Source organism: Pelophylax lessonae (assembly GCF_965119305.1).
Source record: "Pelophylax lessonae genome assembly, chromosome: 12".
Lineage (NCBI taxonomy): Eukaryota > Metazoa > Chordata > Amphibia > Anura > Ranidae > Pelophylax > Pelophylax lessonae.
The window spans coordinates 155301666-155326656 of NC_138779.1; the positions used below are offsets into that span (position 1 = coordinate 155301666).

A 24991-nucleotide genomic window follows, 5' to 3' on the forward strand; every position below is an offset into this window, starting at 1 on the left:
TTGTCATTTGTGACAAATAAAACCCTTTGAAAATGGCATCAAAAAAGCGCTGTCCTACAAATGCGCTTTTGGATCAGCTGAGCGACTGCAACAGCGACAGCGGCAGCGACCCGGAGCTGCTCGCAGAACAGAGCGACAGTGAGTCGTGGGGAGATTTGTCATCTGACTCTGACACCGACACTGATCCAGAAAGTGACAACGCAGATGATCACGCACCTGACCTAAGCGATGTGTGCACTTGGTGCCCTCTAAACAGCGTTGCGGACCAGGCAGCGCCCCCGAGATTCCGATTCACTGGATCTCCTGGGATGAAGGTTGATGTGGAGAGTGACAACCCTCTGGCGTACCTGAAATTATTTCTTACTGAGGAGGTAATTTTAAAAATCGTCACAGAAACCAACCGCTACCATGAGCAGCAATCCGCTACGCTGCGTGCCAGATTTTCCAGATCCAGAAAATGGGAATCGGTCACTAAAGAGGACATCTGGCAGTTTCTGGGACTCATCATCCTTCAGGGGGTGGTGGCGAAACCGCTCCAGAAATGGTATTGGACCACCAATAAGATGCTGGCCACTCCATTTTTTGGCACAGTGATGTCCGAATATCGTTTTTCACTCATCATGAAGAATTTACGCTTCGCCAACCACGAAGAGTTTGATGAGGCCATGCATCCTGCGCCCAAACTCAAAAAAATCTGGGAGGTGTGCCAAATGATTGTCGCCAACTTCCAGCGGACCTATGTGCCAGAAAGGGATGTCAGTGTGGACAAAAGTCTGATGGCCTACAAGGGACGCCTGAGCTGGATACAGTTTATTGCATCCAAAAGAGCGCGGTTTGGCATCAAATTTTATATGCTCTGTGAATCGTCCACCGGATATATCTGGAATGCTATCATTTACATCGGGAAAGGTACCAAGTTCAATCCCAGGTACAGCGGCTATGGGATGGCCACATCCTCTGTCCTTTCACTGCTGTTGAACCAGGGATATTGCGTGACAATGGACAATTTTTACACATCTCTTTATGAGGTTTTGCTCCTAAACAAAACTGATGGGTATGGTACTGTTAGGCCAAACCGGCGTGACATGCCATCAATGTTTAGCAGGAAAAAAATAAAAAAAGGAGAGATGGTTGCCTTTCAAAAGGGTAAAATGATGGCAATGCGGTGGCGAGACAAAAAGGACGTGTGTCTCATGAGCACCGTGCACAGCACCTCCACTGCCATGGTTCGCACAAAACACGGAACAGATGTGCTGAAGCTGCAAGTCGTGAACGACTATAATCACACAATGGGAGGTGTCGACCAAGCCGATCAGGCAGTGACCTTTTACCCGGCGATGCGGAAGCAACAGAAAAAGTATTACAAAAAGATTTTCAGGCATCTCCTTGAACAATGCCTTTGGAACGCCTATATCCTTTATAAAGCAAACACTAACATACCTCTTGTTCATTCTGACTTTATCTGGAAGGTAGCTGAGCAGATTTTTGTCAACCACCCGACACCATCAGTATCTGCTAACAGACCCGGACGACGCGCTGTTGATGTTGGCAATCCAGAACGCCTGACAGGTCATCATTTTGTAGACTTCGTACCGCCAACCGCAAGAAAGTTAGCGCCTACCAGGATGTGCGTCGTTTGCTGTTCCAAGAGAGATGGCAATGGAAAAAAAAGTCAGAAAAGAAACAAGGTACTATTGTCCGGATTGCAACATCGGACTTTGTCTAGTTCCATGCTTCAAACTGTTTTACACTCAGGATGTGTATTGAATTTCTTTGTTTGACAAATTTCATTATTTTTCATTGCATTATTGAATAAAATTATATTATTGATTAGATTATAATTCATGTGTTTGTGTTTCAAATTTATCACATCTGGGATATCTACTAGAGTCTTGTTTTGGTCAGGTTTAAGTAAGTATTTACTAAGAATTGTAGGCCTTCAATACATAGCGCCAAATTTCCATGCAAAAAATTGTACCGCTTTTGGTACATAAATCCTGACATAATCATACCACCAGGGAGGTTAAAGTGCAAATTTTTATTCCTACCAATAAATTGGTTGTTGATACTGCACTATGGAAGCGCTTTCTTGCTTTTTTTGAGTATCATTGGAGTACTTTGAGTGGATGAAGTCTCTTATGGTTTGAGGGGGACCTTATTTCACTGTGTCCTGTCTGACAGGTGACCACGTATAATTCAGTGGTCATTCACCTCTGGTAAGCAGTTTGTGTTAAGCCCCGTACACACGTGCAGATTGTCGGCCGAACGATCGGCCGTCTTTTGTCCCCGAGCTGTCGTGTCCCCTGAAAAGTGCAAAAGACTGCACACGAATTTTGTCCGCCAACAACAGCCGACTGCAGAAGTGATGTCATGTGATGGTTAACTTTCCCTGTGTTTTTTCTTTTCTGAGCATGCCCAGTCTTGAAAATCTGCTGTCTGTCGGCCGAAATCTGTACTGACTGGCGAACAATCGGCCGTTCTGGTGTCGGCATACAAAAATTTTCATGCTTGCACGACAGATTCTGTTCGGCCGAAAGTGCGCTGTCGGCTGTCGGAAGCATCATACTAACAAGCCTACAATCGGCAGATCGGTCGTCGGCCGAAGCTTTCGGCCGACAATCTGCACGTGTGTAGGGGCCTTTACTCACATTGGGCATGGAGCAGGATCATTTTGGGTCACCTCTCTGGTTTACTCCCCCTTCACCTGTGATGTTTTCTTACATAGAGCTAGGAGAAAGACTTTTTTCTGTGCATCTGCTCCTATGGACATGTTTCTTTTATCCAATGTTTTTCTATACTTACGATTTTATGACTGTATTTCATTTTTTGTTCAACAGTTAATTGTTTGTATGCATTTATATTTAATATTTTTGTTTATATATCAATTATCATTTTTTGGATTTTTTATAGTGCTGCACTGCTTTTCTATTATCTATTTGGAGTGTGTATCTTGACTCAGAGTGCTGGCAGCTTTCTCTTTCAGTGCCGGTTCACACTGATGCGCTTGTACTGCGAATGCGTTGCGTTCTAAAAAGTCTCCAATCGCATGCACTTAAAAAATACATTGCATTCGTGACGGTCGTTCACATCTATGCGTTGCGATCTAGATGCGAATGTGATGCGATGAAAAAAAGGGTCTTGTGCGAGTTTACAGTGCTGCGTTGCGAATTTAGTCTCCATAGACATCAATGTAAATCGCTCTGAACTCGCATGTACAGTTCAGATATGTGCGAATATGTGTATAGTTTGTCCCGACAGCTACACCCCCCTATTTCCTGTCCCGAGCCTGCATGTGACATCCACAAACATCTTCATCAACAAACATGGCACCCAAACGTGTTGGGATCGACAATGAGGAGCTGATCAGGCTTGTCCGTTCCAGGCCATATATATGGGACAGCCGTACTGCAGAGTACAAAAACAACGCTATGAAGAAAAGAGGGTGGGAAGAAATTTGTGCAAGCCTGTATGAGGACTGGAGTGGATTCACAACTCAAGAGCGCAAAAAGAAAGGTATGTGTATATATTCTCCTATGGGGGGGGCATGTTTTAAGGGGATCTATGTGAGGGGGCCAAGTTTTAAATGGGGATCTATGTGGGGGGGCCATGTTTTAAGGGGATCTATGGGGGGGGGCCAAGTTTTAAGGGGATCTATGTGGGGGGGCCAAGTTTTAAATGGGGATCTATGTGGGGGGGCCATGTTTTAAGGGGATCTATGTGGGGGGGCCAAGTTTTAAATGGGGATCTATGTGGGGGGGCCATGTTTTAAGGGGATCTATGGGGGGGGCAAGTTTTAAGGGGATCTTTGGGGGGGGGGCAAGTTTTAAATGGGGATCTATGTGGGGGGGCCAAGTTTTAAATGGGGATCTATGTGGGGGGGGCAAGTTTTAAATGGGGATCTATGTGGGGGGGCCATGTTTTAAGGGGATCTATGGGGGGGGCCAAGTTTTAAGGGGATCTTTGGGGGGGGGCCAGTTTTAAATGGGGATCTATGTGGGGGGGCCAAGTTTTAAATGGGGATCTATGTGGGGGGCCAAGTTTTAAATGGGGATCTATGGGGGGGCCAAGTTTTAAATGGGGATCTATGGGGGGCCCTGTGGAAGACAATGCATGCTCAGTATGTAACCACAGACGAAAAGAAATGCATTACGCAATGTTGAACATTTGAACAATAGTTTATTTATTGAAACAAAGTACAGTAAAAATTAATTAATACTCTTTATTGTATGGAATCAAGCTGCCATGGCACTTGACCAGCAGGACTCATAAAGTAGTCAGTGAAATTCTCCCTGATGTTGGCCCCTCTGTAGTTTCCCCTGGTGTGGATCCACTCTGCGCCTTCCATATCATCCATCAGGGAGTCCTCGAAGAGGTATCCATCTCGCGATCTTACAAAGTTGTGGAGTACACAGGCAGCTTTGACGGCAATTATGGCGTTATCCGTGGTTAGAGTCAGTGGCGTGTGTAGAAAGCGCCACTTATTTGCCAGAATACCAAAACTGCACTCCACAACTCTGCGCGCTCTTGTGAGCCTGTAGTTAAACACTCTCTTTTCAACAGTCAGTGAGCGATTAGCATACGGGCGAAGCAGGTGTTCCGAAAGTGCAAAAGCCTCATCACCAACAAAAACAAATGGGAGGCTTTGCTGAGATGTTCCAGGCAGTGGTCTTTCATGTGGGAGGTCCAGGCTTTTTTCACGCAGCATTTTTCCAAAACTGGAGTGGGAAAAAATACTGGAGTCGGAACTGCTCCCATATGAACCAACATCTATGTAGATGAATGAGTAGTTTGCATCCGCCACTGCCAGCAAAACCAAAGAAAAATATTTTTTGTAATTGAAATATTTGGTGCCGCTACCAACTGGTCTCACAATCCTAATGTGCTTGCCATCTATAGCACCGACACAATTAGGGAAGTTGCAGCGTTGCCAAAAAAGATCAGCTACAGAGATCCACTCCTCTTTGGTTGGTTTTCTCATCACCACATCTCTTAGGACCTCCCAGATGGCAATACAGGTATCACGAACAATTGTGCTCACAGTAGATTTCCCCAATTTGAACTCGTAATGCAGGCTTGCAAAAGAATTACCAGTTCCAAGGTACCTGAAATAAAAAACAGAAAGTTATTATTAGTCATGTTTTTCTCTTACAGAATTACTAATACGAACAAGATGGCGTAGCCTCAAGGATACCCTGCAAAGGTACAAGAGACTAGAACGTGAGGCGAGAAGTGGATCCGGTGCCCCCCCTAAGCGTCCCTATGCCTTTGCCAGATGTCTGGATTTTCTGCTACCGGTTCTAGAAATGCGGAAGTAAGTTTATTGTCAAATTCTCTTTCACTATTAACCCATCCTTCCTTCCCCCTCCCTCTTCACCCCACCCCCAACCCCCTCACCTTCCAATCCCCACCTATCATTCAAATTATATATTGGAGCGGATGATGAAAAGTTGTTTCATGTTTGTCATTGCAGCACACAAGCAAGTTGGGAGGAGGTGGAGAATGTGCAGGAGGAAGGGGAGGAGGAGGAGCATGCAGCTCAAGTTGATGAGGAAGAAGGCGTCGCATTTGCATGTTCGAATAGTAGTTCAAATATTCCTAACGAGTCACAGAGTTTGGATGAGTCAGGATCCGCTCAAGAACCAGAACAGGAGTTTGAGGAAACTGACGTTTCCACGCCTTCCACCAGGCCTCAAAGTCGAGGCTCTACATCCCACAGGAGGAGAGTCAGCAGGGCAACTGCTGAGGCGGAAGACGAGCAGACAAAGCACTTAGTGGACATTATGTCAGGCATCAGCCAGCAACTAGATGCACATAAATGTCCTCACACACTATTTGCTCATAACTTGGTGCCTCTTCTCAAAGAGGTCCCGTCTGAAAGGTATTTCGACATGAGAATGGCGGTACAAAACTGCATACATTCGTTCTCTGTACCACGACAGTTACCGCAAGACACTCCATGGTCCCCTCATTTCACACCCAGTCATTCTGCCATTCCAACAAACCCTTATCCGTCAAGTTTTGACCAATATCGGAGCATCCATGAGACCCCTAGATCCCAAATCCCATATCCTATTCCTTCCCCAATTCCCTCTGTAATCCCCCCCCACACTAGAACACCGGATGTCTCCACTTCTTCCCATTTCCCCCCCTCCAGCAGACCACCACCACCACCATCACAATCTAGTGCATTTTCCCCAAAAATACCTCCACCCTATCCACAATATAGGCCCCCAAGTGGACCGTCACATAGAACTCCATCCCCGCTTGTGCCATGGCTATATCCCAACACCGTGGATCATACACCCTCAGGCTCTTCAACACCACTTGATCTGGAGAGTTCACCAAATTTTTTGGATCTATAGTACACTTGCCACTGTATTGCCACGTTGACCTAAGTTGTCTTTTTTGACCTAATTTTTCTGTATTTTGTTCCTTTGTTCTTGTTACATGCAACAAAATAAAAAAAAAATAAAAACTTTTTTTGAAGTCAACTTTGCCATCATATCTGTCTGCATTCACTGTATTGCTAACTATGGAGAAAAGAAATACATGACTTTTCACAAAATATATCACACTTACCGTAATGTAACAAGCAATCTTTCAGCAGGCACAACACTGTTCCGGAAGGTGGTGTTCTGACGCTCCAAACGTGAAAAGAGCAGCCCAAGTAATTCGTCAAAACTAAAAAAAAACACAACACACGTAAGTGGCAAGCAAAAGGGGGGCGTGGGGAGCTTCAGGAATGATTCGGGGGTAGATATAGGTGAAAACAGAGAGAGAGGAAAAAGAGAGATGGGGAAAAAAGAGATATAGAGGGAAGCAGCAAAAAGAGAGAAGAAGAAGGAGAGACTCCCTCTCACATACTAACCTATTAACAGACATCCGAGTATAGTTGAAAAACTTCTCTTCATGTTGCCGGAGATCATGATAGAGGACATTGAACTGACCTCTCTCTTCCCTGTTTGAAATTATGGGATGAACCCAATACCTTCGTCTTCTCATCATCATCATCCTCATCCTTCTCCTCCTCCTGTCCTTATTGATCAAGACTGCAGCAGTGGCAGTAGCAACTGCTGCCATGACCAAAGGCAAATGAAACATAGTGGCAATACACCAAAACACAGCACACTCTCCACAACGTAATCTCCAAACAAAACCACAGCTCACACTCCACGGTGTACTCTCCTCATAAAGACCAGGAAGTCCACCGGAAGTTAACACCCATTTCATTTGGATTGGCTGGAGCAAAAATCGCACCTGAGCTAATTAACATGATTATACGCAATGCGATTCGCATTGCAATCGCGCTGTACTATGGAAAAACGCAAGGTAAACTCGCACCGCAAATTCGCATTACAATCGCAAGCGCATCAGTGTGAACCGGCACTCACTCTAGCGCAGTGTTTTTTTCTTCTTTGAATGTACATTTAACTTAGTAGTGTTTTCCATTATAAAACAATTATGTAACACTAGAATAATAACATTAATAATGCATTACAAATAAGAAGGTTATGAGTTCACAGTGTATACAGTATAATCCTCCAGATAATATAAGCATTAATAATCTGTCTTTGTTACTATTCATAATCTGTTCTTTCTGCAAAAGTGGAAGAGTCATAATGAATCCAAGGTTCGGTTTTCTGAACTGGCCACATACGGCAGACACTGCAGGTCAAATACAAATATTCATATATGTAGCATTCTGCTCTTATACCAAGCTCTCTTCCTCATTACTAGCAAGCATTTGAGTTTGTATTAATAATGAGGAGTCTGAATATACAGCAAAATGCCAATTTGCAATAGACTTTTTTCAACTAAAGCACAAACTGTCACAGTTAATCCTGAAGCCAAATGCATTATTTAGATAGTGAACATTTCTTCACTGCATGGAAAAGCTGAGACTGCTGCTCATTAGTATTAAAATGGCTAAAGGGTAACATTGACATATTTTAAAGTTGTCACTCCCAAGTGTCTCTAAATTTCATAATCAGCTGCAGCTTTTGGAGATTGGCACCTAATGGCAGACAAATATATCTGCAGGCCTTGATGCAAATATAACTTTTAGACCCCTCATAAAATTGTCTGTGTTTTTAAAACAACCCTAGGAAATAAATTACAGCTAAGGAAAAAAGAGCTAAATAAAGGAAGAATGATAATAAATGAGTGTGACTATGCTGCAGACATTGAATTATAAGCTTCACTGGTGGAGAAACTGATGTTCAGAGTTTGGTGTTCTTTGTACTGTGAAATATGTCAGATCTATAAAGATTAACAATAAAAGATCTATATACAGTAAATGTATAATATTTTAATACTGATTGTGCTGATGACATTGGTGTGTTATTAGCTCATCTGTGGGAGAGACTGTTTTTTTTTTTTTTTTTTTTTTTGTTTCCTTTACTTATACACTGCTCAAAAGAATTAAAGGAACACTTTTTAATCAGAGTATAGCATCAAGTCAATTAAACTCCTAGGATGTTGATCTGGTCGGTTAAGGAGCAGAGGGTATTGTTAATCAGTTTCAGCTGCTTTGGTGTTAATGAAATTAACAACAGATGCACTAAATGGGCAACAATGAGACAACCTCCAAAACAGCAATGGCTTTACAGCTTGAGGCCACTGAATTTTTTTTCCCTACTCCTCTTTTCTGACTGTTTTTCACAATTTGTGCATTTTGCTAGGATCAGTGTCACTACTGGTAGCATGAGGCAATACTTGGACCCTATAGAGGTTGCACAGGCAGTCCAGCTCCTCCAGAATGGTACATCAATAAGTGCCATTGCCAGAAGGTTTGCTGTGTCTCTCAGCACAGTCTAAGGACCATAGAGGAGATTCCAGGAGACAGGCAGTTACTCTAAGAGAGCTAGACAGGGCCGTAAAAGGTCCTTAAACCATTATCAGGGCTGGTATCTGCTCCTTTGGACAAGGAGGAACAGGATGAGCACCGCAAGAACCCTACAAAATGACCTCCAGCAGACCACAGGTGTGAATATTCATCAGAAACAGTCTCCATGAGGGTGGCCTGAGAGTCCAATATCCTCTAGTGGGCCATGTGCTCACTGCTGGGCACCATGGAGCTCTATTGGAATTTGCCATTGAACACCAGAATTGGCCAGTCTACCACTGGCACCCTGTGCATTTCACAGATGAGAGCAGGTTCACCCTGAGCACATTTGGCAGACGTGAAAGGGTCTGGAGAAGCTGTGGAAAACATTATGCTACCTGTAACATCGTTCAGCATGACCGGTTCGGTGGTGGGTCAGTGATGGTCTGGGGAGGTATATCAATGGAGGGACGCACAGACCTATACAGGCTAGACAATGACACCCTGGCTACCATTAGGTATCTTGATGAAATCCTTGGACCCATTGTCAGACCATACGCTGGTGCAGTGGGTCCTGGGTTTCTCCTGGTGCACGACAATGCCCAGCTTAATGTGGCGAGTGTATACAGTCACTTCCTGGATGATGAAGGAATTGATACCATTGAATAGCCCCCACACTCGCCTGATCTAATTTCAATAGAACACCTCTGGGACATCCAAAACTGCCAGGTTGCATCTCAGTCTGTTCAGGAGCTCAGTGATGTCCTGGTCCAGATCTGGGAAGAAATACCCCAGGACACCATCCGTTGTCTCATTAAGTGCATGCCCTGATGATGTCAGGCGTGCATAGAAGCACGTGGGGGCCATTGAAACTACTGAGTACCAGTTTGAGTTGCTGAAATGAAATTTCAGCAAAATGGACAAGCCTGCTGCATCATTTTTCACTTTGATTTTCGGTGTGTCTTTGAATTCAGCTCTCTGTAGATTGATCATTTTCATTTCCATCAAATGATGTGTCATCTTTTCTTTCCTAACACATTACCCAGTCCATATCAGTATAGATATCCAGCATAATATTTTTCCATATTGAGATCTGATGTGTTTTCAAAGTGGTCCTTTAATTTTTTTGAGCAGTATATAATGCTACACAGACAGGAGTAGAGACTGATTTGATTACATAAAATCTATTTGTAGCTGGCTATGTAACCCATATGTTATGATTTATGGCTCTGTGTCCCGTGATGTACTTCAAGAAATGGATTTTACAAGTAAATCTGTATTAAAAAATCAATTAATTTGTTTCTTTTTTAGTATATTTTTTATTGTTATATTTCTAATTTTTACTTTTTAATGTGGTGTATTTGATAAATTTTACCTTCTCCATTGTATATACAGTATAATTGTTATTTATGTTCATTCAGTGCGCCCGCCTTCATTTTCTAAGCTGCGGTTGGAAATTATATCATATCTGATAATGTTGGGATTATGCTTACTGGAATTAATAACAATTATTTTTCCGGGGACTCTCGTTCACCATCCCCGCCCTCATAAGTTGGTGGCACAGAACGATAATATTGCATTGAGAACGAGGCTTGATGTCCCTGTATTAGGAGAGTGAGACTTGAGTGTTTTGCTAAAACGCATAGCTTAGAAAGTGAGGACAAGGCTTGGTCAGGGATAATAGTTATATATTGCGATGACAGGATGTGACACTCATGCCCCCGGAAGAAGTCCTCTTGTGACGAAACCGGTAGGGCATAGTTACACGTCCACGTTATCGTGATTATCCGGAAGAGATCGCAACCTTATGCACTGGATTTGTTTCATGCCACATTAAATTTGGAACCATGGAAGTGCAATAATTTATAATAAAAGCAGCTTAAGGTTTTACACTATTAGCGTTTATCTTTATTGGGGGTACATACCACCCGATATGATGGCTTGAGGCTAGCGAAGTGTTACCACATCCGTGGATGGTTCTGAACTGCCCATATGGTTCTCTATGATGAAATAGGAGTGGATGAGACACAGTAGCCTGCTGTGACCTCCTTTTTTTTTTAATTTATATAACAACTCTTTTGGAGTTTTTCACTTGTGTATGAGTATGACACTTGGACTTACTGTTTATTACTTTAGATTTTTTTATTTAATGCAACACTATTTTGGTAACAATCTTTTATTGTGAAAAATATTGCATGTGAGTAGTGCAGCTTTTAATTGTTGCAATATACCACAAGCGCAGTAATCATTTGTTGTCAAAGGTATTGTAATTAGTTGATATCTGTGTAGCACATATCACTAAACATTGACAATTAGGTGCCTGGTACTTTACAGTCACCTGTACCCTTTGCCAGTAACATATACACCCACCAGCTGTTAGGGCTGTATGTATAGAGTGCACTAAGCCTTATTTTTGCAAACGTTAATGGCCAAAGGTGAGGGTAATCTGCCTGTCAGTTAATCTAACATATTCGTTTTCCTGTTTATTTGTTCTATGCATTGCATTTGCTCACTCTTCATGTAATACACTCACTTATTACTATCTAAATTGCTTGTGGTCCATTTTCTTGGTGCTATAATAGAGTGATAGCATATTACAAATTAACAATTAAAGCCCAACTCCACTTTTGTTTTTCTGGGTGATCTATGTACATTGCTTATCAGACTGGAACGGATTACATGGAGTCCAGGAGAAATGGGACTACTTAAAAGGTGCATTATTGAAGGCAACAGAAAATTGCATTAGACTTGTCAGTAAAAGCAAAAAAAGGAAGAGACCACTGTGGTACTCAGCAGAAGTGGCCCAAATCATTAAAAATAAAAAGCTAGAATTTTGTAATTATAAAAAAAACCCAGAGCAATGAAGATAAGGAAATCTACAAGATTAGGCAGAAAGAGGCCAAGCAAGTTATAAGAACTTCTAAAGCGCAGGCAGAAGAAAAACTTGCTCAGTCTATGAAAAAGGGGGATAAGACATTCTTCAGATATATAAATGAAAAAAGGAAATTAAAACAAAGAATAACTAAATTAAAAACAAAGGACGGAAGGTATGTAGAAGAGAATAAAGGGCTAGCCGACTGCCTTAATGAATACTTCTGTTCAGTTTTTACAGAAGAAAAAGAAGGAGAAGGACCTCCACTTGAAAGGATGACTAATGAATTGTTTGATGCATGTGTCTTTACAGAGGAAGACGTTCTAAGATTGCTGTCTAAAGTGAAGACAAATAAGTCACAGGGTCCTGATGAGATACACCCAAAATTATTAAAAGAGCTTAGTGGTGAGCTGGCAAAACCATTAACAGATTTATTTAACCAATCATTAGTAACAGGAGTCGTCCCAGAAGATTGGAAATTGGCAAATGTCGTGCCCATTCACAAGAAAGGTAGTAGGGAGGAATCGAGCAACTATAGACCAGTGAGTTTGACATCAATAGTAGGCAAATTAATGGAAACCCTATTAAAGGATAGGATTGTGGAACATCTTAAATCCCATGGATTGCAAGATGAAAAACAACATGGGTTTACTTCAGGGAGATCATGTCAAACAAATCTTATAGATTTTTTTGACTGGGTGACTAAAATAATAGACGGTGGAGGTGCAGTAGACATTGCATATCTAGATTTTAGTAAGGCTTTTGACACTGTCCCACATAGAAGACTTATCAATAAACTGCAGTCATTGAGCATGGACTCCCATATTGTTGAGTGGATTAAGCAGTGGCTGAGTGACAGACAACAGAGGGTTGTAGTCAATGGAGAACATTCAGAACAAGGTCATGTTACCAGTGGGGTACCTCAGGGATCTGTACTGGGACCAATTTTGTGATATTGCAAAAGGCCTCGATGGTAAGGTTTGTCTTTTTGCTGATGACACAAAGATATGTAACAGGGTTGATGTTCCTGGAGGGAAACGCCAAATGGAAAAGGATTTAGGAAAACTAGAAGAATGGTCAGAACTCTGGCAACTGAAATTTAATGTGGATAAGTGCAAGATAATGCACCTGGGGCGTAAAAACCCAAGGGCAGAATATAGAATATTTGACACAGTCCTGACCTCAGTATCTGAGGAAAGGGATTTAGGAGTAATTATTTCAGAAGACTTAAAGGTGGGAAGACAATGTAATAGAGCAGCACGAAATGCCAGCAGAATGCTTGGATGTATAGGGAGAGGTATAAGCAGTAGAAAGAGAGAAGTGCTTATGCCGCTGTACAGAACACTGGTGAGACCTCACTTGGAGTATTGTGCGCAGTACTGGAGGCCATATCTCCAGAAGGATATAGATACTCTAGAGAGAGTTCAGAGAAGAGCTACTAAACTAGTACATGGATTGCAGGAAAAAACTTACCAGGAAAGGTTAAAGGACCTTAACATGTATAGCTTGGAAGAAAGAAGAGACAGAGGGGATATGATAGAAACTTTTAAATACATAAAGGGAATCAACTCGGTAAAGGAGGAGAGCATATTTAAAAGAAGAAAAACTACCACAAGAGGACACAGTTTTAAATTAGAGGGGCAAAGGTTTAAAAGTAATATGAGGAAGTATTACTTTACTGAGAGAGTAGTGGATGCATGGAATAACCTTCCTGCAGAAGTGGTAGCTGCAAATACAGTGAAGGAGGTTAAGCATGCATGGGATAGGCATAAGGCTATCCTTCATATAAGATAGGGCCAGGGACTATTCATAGGATTCAAATATATTGGGCAGACTAGATGGGCCAAATGGTTCTTATCTGCCGACACATTCTATGTTTCTATGTTTCTATTGCAAGGATTTTAACAAACTTTGTTGCAGATTCCTACCTTTTGTTATTCTAAAGAAATTCTTGTTTGTTCCTCTGTGCTCATGTGGTAAAGTGAGTCTAATAATTATCAATCAGCTGTGCAACTGCAGGACACTAATGAAGAAAGCTGCTGGGCCTGCATCCCTTTAGACATGTTCCTATTGGCAGTATCTGACCAAAAATTACACTTTTGTTCCAGGGGATGCCTAAAATCTGACTTGTATCTTAGTTCAGACTCCTGGGAAAACCAGTGAGCCAATCACACAAGCAGTAAATTATGTTTCTGGGGGGCATTCTGTACACATTCTGTGTACAGAATTCCTCCAGGTAGCCATATTGCATTACATTTTCAGAAAATTACAGTGGCTGCAGATTGAAAAGGAAGGGTAATTTTTCAATTAAAATAGGACGTGTATCACAGTATACATTATGTTATGTTTTCTTTATTTGCTATTTTTTCCCCTGGCATTTGGAGTTAGTCTTTAAGCTACATAGCTTTGTCAGTGGGGACTGAGCAGGTAAAGATTCATGGCAGTGAATAGAAGACCCATCATACTAAGCAGCTCCTGTGGGGGTAGAACTACAGAGGGAAATCTATTTAGGATGCTTCTGAGCAGGATAGAGAGAAGGTAGAACAATGCCCTGGTGGGAGGAAGAAATCACATTGGGAAGAAAAGCAATCCTGGAATTCAAAACAACCTTTGTTCTTGTGAAGATGTTTAGGGCCATTATCTCAGGGACCCACCTCCCAGAAGTGATGGCATCAATAAAGGCAACCATGCAAGAAAGGAAAAATAAAGGAAAACCCAGAGGCCGTTTTTAAAGAACCAGCAGGATCAGGTTGAATTCCCATGGAGACACTGGGGAGCTCATATGTAAGGGACACCCTGTACAAATGCCTTCACTGATGAATGAGATGAAGGTGTTCTCTGAAAAAATAACTGCTAAGGTCAAGATATGATCCCTAAAGGCCAAACATTGATTCAGACCAAGTTGAAGAAAAGGCAGGATCCATCCCACATAAAACTGCTTGGGATATACATTCCTTGCTTCACACTAGGAAAATATACTTTCCAAGTGCAATGTTAAATTTGTGAGAATTCAATTTCCTATCTTTTAAGAAAGTAGGGATGACAGAATCCACTAGGACTCCATCCCGCAGAAACTGGGCTTCAACATCCAGTCTTTTAAAGTCAGTAACTGAGTAAACTAGTCCTTAGGACAAACAATCTGTAGGGGCTCCACAGAGAATCTGCCAAAAGCATGAAGAGGTCTATCACATCCTCCTGAACCAGTTTGGTGTTTTAGAGGAGGAAAGGCTTATATCAAGTTGAACTGATTCCACTGAGTCACCAAAGCAAGTCCTTTTTAAACCTGAATCCGATCTGCTCTTCTGTGAGCCAAAAGACTTCTGGTTCCTCACTGATAGTCGATGTAAGCCACTGCCAGGGTACTGTTTGACTGAGACAGACCAAAGGAAAGGGGAACAAAATTGTCTTCCCTTTGGCCTTTTGGGAGGCTGTCCAAGTCAAGGCCTGTGTGCACTTCACCAATAAGAACCAAAATGGCATCTTTAAGTTCAGAAGATATGTCAGTAGACTGAGACTCCTGGTGTACCAGGACTTCATAAATAGACCAGGCACAATCTCCATCCTCTTCAGTCAAAAGCTAGAAGAAAAGCTGCAGCTAGAAGAAAATCAGAGGCCGACTCCTGAGGGGGAGACTCAGACATAGTAGCAGAACAGAAAACTCCTCTCTTCATAAGGAGGAGATGCCCCCCCCCCAATGGTTAAAGAAACCTCTGAAGAGAGATGCAACTCTGGGAACAGTGGTCTGGGCTTTCTTTTGTCAGGAACCTTGAGGGAAGCAATGCTACTTGAAGCTGTTAGCTGATTGTAAACCGGCAAGGCCCACATAGTCATGATCTTGTGCTTACTATCTGCCATAGTAAGCTTGAAAGTGACAGACACCCAAAAAACGGTACATACAAGATTATCTGCACAGTGTGGCTGACCTTGGCTTGCTTTACGGACTTTGCTAATACTTACCTGACTGCCTTCCTGTGTATGACCCCAGCTCATATTACAGACTTTGCTATTATTACCTGCCTGCTTTTCTGTTGTGACCTCAGGTAAGTTCCTGTTTCTGCTACCTGACTTGTCCCCGGACTGATTACCAGTGTTTGATCCTCAGCCTGTTTTCTACTACTGTTTCGTGTGTGCACAAGTTTGCCAAGTACATCTGGAGCTCCCAAGAGACATCTGTATTGCTGTGTATCCTGTCATCTCCAGCATCCACCAGGTGATCACTGGCCCAGCTCTTCAGGACCCTGTTGGCAACCTGTGCTTCTTTGGGCGCTACACCTCCTGTACCACCTTCAGGGGTGTACGGCACTTAGCCGCAAGGGGAGCCCTCTCAGCACCTTGGCCTCAGATCAGGTACGTGACAGCCCCCCTCCTTGGTCTCAAAACTATATGTCACTTTCTGTAAATAAAATGTGTGCATTTCTAGCCTCGATTGTATGTCTTAGCTCAGAGGAGGAGAGAAAGGCTGACAAAAGTAGACATGTGCAGAATGAAAAAATGTGTTTAGTTTCGGATGGATTTGTTAAGTTAAAAAATGGATTTAGTTACATTTGTTATGTTAGAATGATTTGTTTTCTTAATTTGTTTAGTTGTCATTTTGTTTTTTCTAGTTTTTGATTTGATTAATCCGTCTGTTTCTGTCTGTATTTGAAACAAATTAGCTATCAATTCGAATTGAATACCCAAAAAGTACTTAGGTACTACTTGTTCATAGACTGTTTAAATATTTGTGATCATCATTCTAATTTATAAAAAATTGATGAACTGCAAGAGTATCAACATGTGCTGGACCCCAAACACCTTGATGCTATTCATGAAATACCACTAAATTCTTCTATTGGAAACTTTGTGCATTGTATAAATATGTAATTACAATTACTAACCTGAAACTCACGTGATCAAAGATACTATCTTTTTGTATACCTTAACCGGTTGCCGACCACCGCACGACTATATACTGCGGCGGTCAGCCCCGGCCAGGCAGAGTGACGTATGGATACGTCACTCTCCTGTCACTGACTTGCGAGCCTATTGCGGGGTGGCGCGCGCGCGCCGCGGCGCGCGCCCGCCGCGGCGCGCGCCCGCCGCGGCTCGTTCACAGACAAGTCAGTGCGTGTGTCCGGCGGACTCGATGTCTGCCGGTCACACTACGATCGCTCCTGTGAAGGGAGAAAGGCGGAGCGGCTTATGTAAACAAGCCGCCCGTCATTCTCCCTGGTGTAAAAATGAAGATCTGACGGTTCTACTATGTAGAACCGTTGATCTTCGCTTTTACACCAATAGCCATGTCCCTGCACAGTTAGAAACACGCCCCTAGGACACACTTAACCCCTCCCTGTTCAATAAAGTTAACCCCTTCCCTGCCAGTGTCATTTTTGCAGTAACAGTGCATATATATAGCACTGATTACTGCAGTAATGTCACTGGTACCCCCAAAAGTGTCAAAAATGTCAGTCAAGGGTCCGATCTGTCTGCCGCAATGTCGCAGTACCGCAAAAAAAATCGCAGATCGCCGCCATTACTCGTTAAAAAAAAACCACCAAAAATGACAAAAATCTTTCCCTTTGTTAGTAAACGCGATAACTTTTGCACAAAACAATCAAAATACGCTTTTTGCGATTTTTTTTACCAAACATATGTAGCGTAAAACAATTTGGCCGAAAATGTTAAAAAATTTTGATTTTTACATTTTTTTGGGGGAATTTCATATAAAAAAATGTGAAAAATATTGTTATTTTTGCAAAAATTACGCTCTTTTTTTGTTTATAGCGCATGATCAAAAAATCGCACAGGTGATCAAATAGCACCAAAAGAAAGCTCTGTTTGTGGGAAAAAAAGGACTTGAAATTCGTTTAGGTACAGCGTCGCACGACCACGCAATTGTCCGTCAAAGTCACGCAGTAAAAAATCGCAAAAAAACCCCTGGTCTTTTAGCAGCCAAATCCTCCGGGGCTTAAGTGGTTAAGAGACACATGCAAAGACCCTAATTCACTAAAAGGAAGCATTTGAAATGCTCGCTCCCCATTTAACTACTCCCACGTAGAGTAATTAAGACCTCAATTATGTAAGCCTGCAAACATAGAATTACGACTAGATACAATAGTGAATTCCGATTAGAGTTTACCATTCGTGATCGCGTTTCCATAACCAGAAATTTCTATATTCTGAATAAATATTACAGAGTAATGTCAGCTATTATGGTTACATTTATTTTTTATATATAGTTATGTATCTGTTATTATGTTTTTAAACCTTTAATAACCATTTCCTTTTAGAAGACTACACAGCTCTCTAATTATCAACATTTATTCTTTATTCATCCTAAACTTTCAGGCACCTCTAATTGTACTCAGCACATTGGTGTAGTGGTCTATGCTCATGGACAAAGACTGCTAAGTCATGAGTTCTAGTCCCAACCATGCTAACACCCTTTGTGTTTACTGGTACGATACTGGTGTGATTATTATTTAGCCCCATAGTAATACCTTGGCTAAATAATTTATAGTTGCATGCACATGAGATAAACATTCATGTAGATGTGGCAGTGGAAATTAGGCATTCACACATTTTTAGCATTCTCAGCTGACTAAAATGCAAGTGGGTAATGCCTGGGATTTGAACCCATAGTTGCAGTGCTAATAGATTGGAGCGCTAACCACTAAACCATTGAGCTGAGCACAATTATGCTTAGAAAATTAACCACTTACCAACCGCCCCACGCAGATTTATTGCGGCAGGGCAGCTCGGCTGTGAATAATCACGTAGATCTACGTGATTATGTCCATGTGGTCTCGGTTGCGAGTGTGCCGCCGGAGCCGTGCTCCCACTGTGATGATGCACAGTGAAAGCCAGTCTGCGGTAGGAGCAGGCATGATCGCCGCCGGCCTCCCGCGATCTTCGGGGGAAACTGACAGAAGAGTCGCCTGCTTATGTAAACAAAGCAGGCGGCTTTTCTGTCAGACAGGCACAAGCTGAAACACTGATCTCTGTGTGTCTTTCAACAGAGCCCCCCCCCCCCACAGTTATCAAGCACTTTAGGCATGGATTTAACTCCTTGATCACCCCCCAGTAATTAACCCCTTCCCTGTCATTTATACAGTAACAGTGCATATTATTTAGCACTGATTACTGTATTAATGTCACTGGTCCCCAAAAAGTGTCAAAAATGTCAGTTAGGGGTCCGATCTGTCCACGGCAATGTCGCAGTTCCGCTAAAAATTGCTGCTTGCCGTCATTACTAATAAAAAAAAAATAATAAAAAGTCCAAACATCTATCCTGTAGTTTGTGAACGCTATAACTTTTGCGCAAACCAATAGGCTTTTTGGGATTTTTTTACCAGAAATATGTAGCTGAATACAAATTGGCCTAAGCTGATAAAAAAATTAGATTTTTAAATTTTTTTACTGGTAATGTTTTAGAAAGTATAAAATATTGTGTTTTTTTTTTTTCAAAATTGTCGCTCTTTTTTTTGTTTATAGCCCCAAATCTAAAAACCGCAGAAGTGATCAAATACAAATAAAAGAAAGCTCTATTTGTGGGAAAAAAAGGACATCAATTGGATTTGGGTACAGTGTCACACGACCGGGCAATTGTCAGTTAAAGTAACGCAGTGCCGAATAGCAATAAATGGCCTGGTCATTAAGGGGGTAAAACTTCCGGAGCTGAAGTGGTTAAGTATTCCCATGTTTAATAATTGACATAAATCCCGTAAATATATATTGTGCTCACATGCATGATCAGTGTAAAATTAACACCAATTTGTTGCCGTGACTTGTTTTGCTGATTTTTATATGTTTCTTATTAATGTACCAGTTATATCTCTATTAGATATATGACAGACTTTGGGAATGTCTAATTTCTATTTTTGCAAAATGTTAGGTTTTATCTGTTCATTCTGTAATCCTGGTACTTCTTCTATTATAGGTCTAATTGTATTCAGCACATTGACAATCTTCAGCACTCACTGTTAGCAGCACTTAGGTCATAAGTTCACATCCCAACCATGCTACCAGCCACCTAAATGTAGCTCTGGCGAATCTATAAGCGCAGGAGCGATTGCACAGATGCAAATAAACACACTGCACAGTGAAACATGTTCAATACTGTCTGATTCAATTTTACAGATTGATGATATTCTTGTCACCTGAAATTGATGTGGCGGAGGTAAGTAGGTGTTTGTCTTTTTAAATATATACTTCATTTTCAAATTTAGCCTAATGGAGTTGATGCCATGTTTGGCATTTGAACCCACGGTGAGAGCACATAGGTAGGAGTGCTAACCATTAAGCAATTAGGATCAGCACAATTACTCACAACTAGAGTTGAGCGGACACCTGGATGTCCGTGTTCGGCGGGTCCGGCCGAACTTGAAAAAAAAGTCCGGGTCAGTCCCGGACTTTTTCCGAACTTTACCCGGACACCGAACCCCATTGAAGTCAATGGGGACCCAAACTTTCATGCACTAAAATGGCTCTAAAAAAATGGAAAGGGCTAGAGTGCTGCAAATGGCAGCAAAACGTAGTTAAGAGCATGGCAAATGCTCTTAAAATAAAAATTCCCCTTTAACTTAATTTTTTAATGGCAGATTAGAACAGCAATCTGTAGTAAAATATAGCTGAACACTGCACACACCAGACTGATAAAAAATATATTTTTTTCTCCCTCCTCCTCAGTGGGCTCAAGTGAGGGCAAAAAGATTGTTTACTGTACCACCCCCCACACAGCAAAATCGATGTAGACTGTCCCTGCCTAATCACTCCAGCCTGTCCCTAAAATGCTCAAAAAGATCGTTCACTGCACCACCCCCCACACAGCAAAATCGATGTAGACCGTCCCTGCCTAATCTCTCCAGCCTGTCCCTAAAATGCTCAAAAACTTTCCCTGCCTACACTCCGACCTGTCCCTGCATTATTTTCGGACACAATTTTTCACTGTCTGTCCCTAATCAGCAGCCAGCACGTATGATGTGTGCTCTCTCCCTATACTACAGCAGAATGACGCACCGCGCTGTGACTCTCGAACTTATAAAGACATGGGTCACATGCTTCAGATGGCCAATCACAGCAACTAATACAGTAATAGGCATGGCTGGGATGGCGCACACCAGTTAAACGCTTGTTGATTGACTGTTGAAAGCCCGCCATTAAAAGCGCGCCATTACATACAAAACAGGAAATAAAATGACCGAACACGGATTTTAAACCCCGAACATACAGTAAAGTTTTCGGGTCCGTGTTGGGGTAACAAAAATCCAATTATTCGGTACGAACCCGAATAATACAGTCCGTGTTCGCTCAACACTACTCACAACCCACACAACCCACGAGTAGTGGTGGTTTGAGGCCCGTGACAATGTTGCCAGACTGGGCGACCAGCTGAGGAGGTGCTGAATCAACACTTATCCACTCCCAACACTGCCCAGCCCCCTCCCAATGTTGACCCACCAAACCAGGAAGACTCCTTCCCCACCTTCTCCCTACACCCCCAACACACACTTGTCCTTTCCTCCAATTCCACACTCCCCCTTCCAAACACCCTCAAACTCTCCACACCCGCTGATCCCATCCCCACCACACTCCAAATTCCCCCGCCCCCAACTTCTGACACTCCTTCCCACACATGTGCACCCAAGCACGACCCTCTACAAGCATCCTCACACCACACCTCCTTCCAAAACCAGTTTGCCCAGCTCCACCCTCCCCAGCCGTCCTTCCAAACCCAGTTTGCCCAGCTCCACTCTCCCAGGCCCTCCTTCCAAACCCACCTTGCCTAGGCCCCCTTTCGCCACCCCTCTTCCTTCCAAACCCCCCTTGCCCAGGCCCCCTCTCACCACTGCTTCCAAGCCCCTCCATATGCCCTCCCAACACAAGCCCTTCAAACCCAGCCCCTCATCACAGTCCATCACCCCACCTTGTCAGCCCCCACAACACAACCCTTTCTGGTCCCTACACTATCTTCTATCTCCTCACACCTTCACCACCAGCAGCCCCCACATTCCAATTGATGTGTTTTTTTTTTTTTTGGTTTTCTCCTTACTGTTTGTACTTTGTAATTTTTGTTTGTAAGATGTTTTTTTAAAAATTAAAATAACATGTGCTTTTTGTCTTGTTCAAAAATACTGGGGAAGAAATGTCTCTGGCTTGGTAATGTAGGCCTTTCTACACAGGTGCTTTTCTAATTGCAAACGTGTTTCCATTTCTACTTGCTAATCCCAATCCTCACATAATGAAATCATAAAAGGTGACCCTTCTAATTGTCAAAAAAAGTCATTTCTCGTAGATCAGACAACTGATTCAGAGTGGTGGGGGCTGAAATTGCTTCTTTGTTGGATTTGGTTTCTATTTTCTACTGGTGGTCTGCCCTGCAAATAGTTTCTAACTTGGTGTTTCTAACCTCAACAGAACAAGCTTCAAGAGAATCGCGGATCGGGTGGACATATTATTGGGTGGGGCTGGGGAAGACCCAGCTGTCATGGTACACGTGAGTACCAATGACATAGGCAGAGGAAGATGGAGAGTCCTAAATGATTCCAGGGACTTTGGCGCTAAGTTGAGCAGTAGGACCTCCAAGGTAGTATTTTCCAAAATAGTACCTGTACCTCGAGCCACACCAGAGAGGCAGCGGGAGACTAGGGAAGTTAACAAGTGGCTGAGGAGCTGGTGTAGTAAGGAGGGTTTCGGGTTCCTGGAGAACTGGGCCGACTTCTCAGTCGGCCACCAGCTCTATGGTAGGGACGGATTGCACCTAAATGGGGAGGGTGCAGCTGTACTGTGTGAGAAGATGGCCGAAAAGTGGGCTTTTAAACTAGATGACGGGGGGGGGGAGGGTACAGATGTAGAATTAGCCAGTGGAAAGCAAGTTTCAGAGGGCAGAAATGGGGGCATTAGCGGTAGGGTGTTCGGAGCTCCTATACCCAGGGTGGGTATGGGCAAAAATCAAGAGAGCAGCCTAAAAACATCAAATGAGGATATATGTAACCGGTCAAAATTCAGAGGTTTGTTTACCAATGCCAGAAGCCTGGCCAACAAGATGGGAGAGCTGGAGCTACTGATGTTTGAGGAGGACTTAGATTTTGTGGGGATAACAGAGACTTGGTTTGACAGCTCTCATGACTGGTTGGCGACCATTCAGGGGTATTCCCTTTATCGCAGTGATAGAGAAGGTAAAAAAGGGGGAGGGGTATGTCTGTATATTAAGAGCAGTATACAGATAAATATGAGGGATGATATTAATAATGGAGATATGGATGAGGCAGAATCCCTATGGGTAGAGCTTCAAAGGGAAGGCACGGTGGGGAAGGTAATATTGGGCGTATGCTATAGGCCCCCCAACAAGAGGGAGGAGGGGGAGGCGGACCTCATTTTACAGATAGGATTGGCAGCAAGGATGGGAAATGTCATTATAATGGGGGAATTTAATTATCCTGATATAGACTGGGCAGAAGGAACTGCACACTCAGCCAAGGCTAGGCAGTTCCTAAATGTTTTGCAGGACAATTTCATGGGTCAGATGGTGAATGCACCGACAAGAAACAATGCGGTACTTGACCTACTGATTACCAACAATACAGACCTGCTCACGGATATAGAAATACGGGGCAACTTAGGAAACAGTGACCATAGGTCAATAAGTTTCAGTATTAATTATAGTAATAGGAAGCAGAGGGGTAATATAAGGACGCTGAATTTCAAAAGAGCCAATTTCCCAAAACTGCGCTCACTGCTAGAAAATATCAATTGGGATAGAACCCTTGGAACAAAGAACACGGAGGAAAAATGGGAGTGCTTCAAGAGCATACTTAACAAGGGGATTGACCAGTACATTCCAAAGGGAAATACATTTAAAAGAGCAAAACTAAACCCTGGGTGGCTAAACTCCAACATAAAAATGCATATTAGTGCTAAAGAAAAGGCCTTCAAAAAATACAAGACTGAGGGGTCATTGGCAGCATTTAAGCATTACAAAGAGTGTAAAAAGAAATGTAAAAACGAAATCAGGGCGGCTAAAATAGAACACGAGAGACATATAGCGAGGAGAGTAAAAAGAACCCCAAGAAGTTCTTTAAGTATATAAACAGTAAGAAAGCGAGGCCAGAACACATTGGCCCCATAAAAGATGACAAAGGAAATATGGCCACTGAGGACAGAGAAAAGGCGGAAGTGTTAAATAATTTCTTCTCTTCAGTCTTCACAAGAGAATCGGGGGGCTACACGAACCTAGCTTGTAAGGCCGAACTAAACAACACACCTCAGGAAATACAGCCATGGCTAACAGAAGATAGACTTAAAACTAAACGAGAGAAACTTAACATAATTAATCACCGGGACCGGATGGCTTGCACCCGAGGGTTCTTAACCACCTCCCACCCGGGCCATTGTAAATATACAGCCAGGTGGGAGCTTCCTCCTTCTGATCGGACGTTCCGGAACGTCCTTCAGAAGGAGAGAGATTGCGCCGCCGCGGGCACGCGCAGCGGCGCGATCTCGATGTGCCTGTGTCCCTAGGACACAGAGCAACAAGCCTCGGCAGGAGGGCCCTGTGATTGGCCCTCCTGATCACATGACGGCTGTGTCCAATCACAGCCGTCATGTAATGTCAATACAGCCGTTGTAACGGCTTCGATCTCTTCTCCTCCTGACAGATCCTGTCAGTGAGGAGAAGAAGAAAGGATCGATTCTGCAGCAGGGGTGATCAGTGAGTATTTCTAATTACTCACTGATCACAGGGGGGGTCTGTGCTGGTAATCAGATGATTGATTACCAGTGCAGCCCTGGGGGGAGGGGGTGCCACTAGAGCCACCAGGGATGCCCACCCATGACCACCAGGGATGCCCACCATGGCCACCAGGGATGGCAAACAGGGCTCAGAGAGCCTGCCAGTGGTGCCCCCCTATTAGTGCTGCCCACCAATGCCATCTATCAGTGCTGCCCACCAGTGCCCGTTATTGCCATCTATCAGTGCCGCCCACCAGTGCCCATTATTGCCCACCAGTGCTGCCTATCAGTGCCCATCAGTGCCCCCCCATCAGTGCCGATCAGTGCCGCCCATCAGTGCCACCTATAAGTGCCCATCACTGCCGCCTATCAGTGCCCATCAGTGCCGCCGATCAGTGCCCATCAGTGCTACCTATCAGTGCCCATCAGCGCTGCCTATCAGTGCCCACCAATGCTGCATATCAGTGCTATCTATCAGTGCCACATATCAGTGCCCATCAGTGCTGCATATCAGTGCTACCTATCAGTGCCCATCAGTGCTGCATATCAGTGCCACCCCATCAGTGCCACCCCATCAGTGCCACTCC

At 43.2% G+C, this 24991-nt stretch overlaps 1 protein-coding gene across 1 annotated transcript in view; it reads right to left on the reverse strand.

Moving 5' to 3' along the window:
- The window catches only part of LOC309568931 (uncharacterized protein), a gene marked incomplete at both ends in the record, with an annotated part of 42701 nt that overhangs the window by 9697 nt on the left and 8013 nt on the right, over positions 1 to 24991 (reverse strand). Inside the window, one exon of the mRNA XM_082274700.1 lies at positions 4394 to 4996. Coding sequence (XP_082130826.1) covers positions 4394 to 4996 — 603 coding nt within the window. The remainder of the gene's footprint in view (positions 1 to 4393; positions 4997 to 24991) is intronic.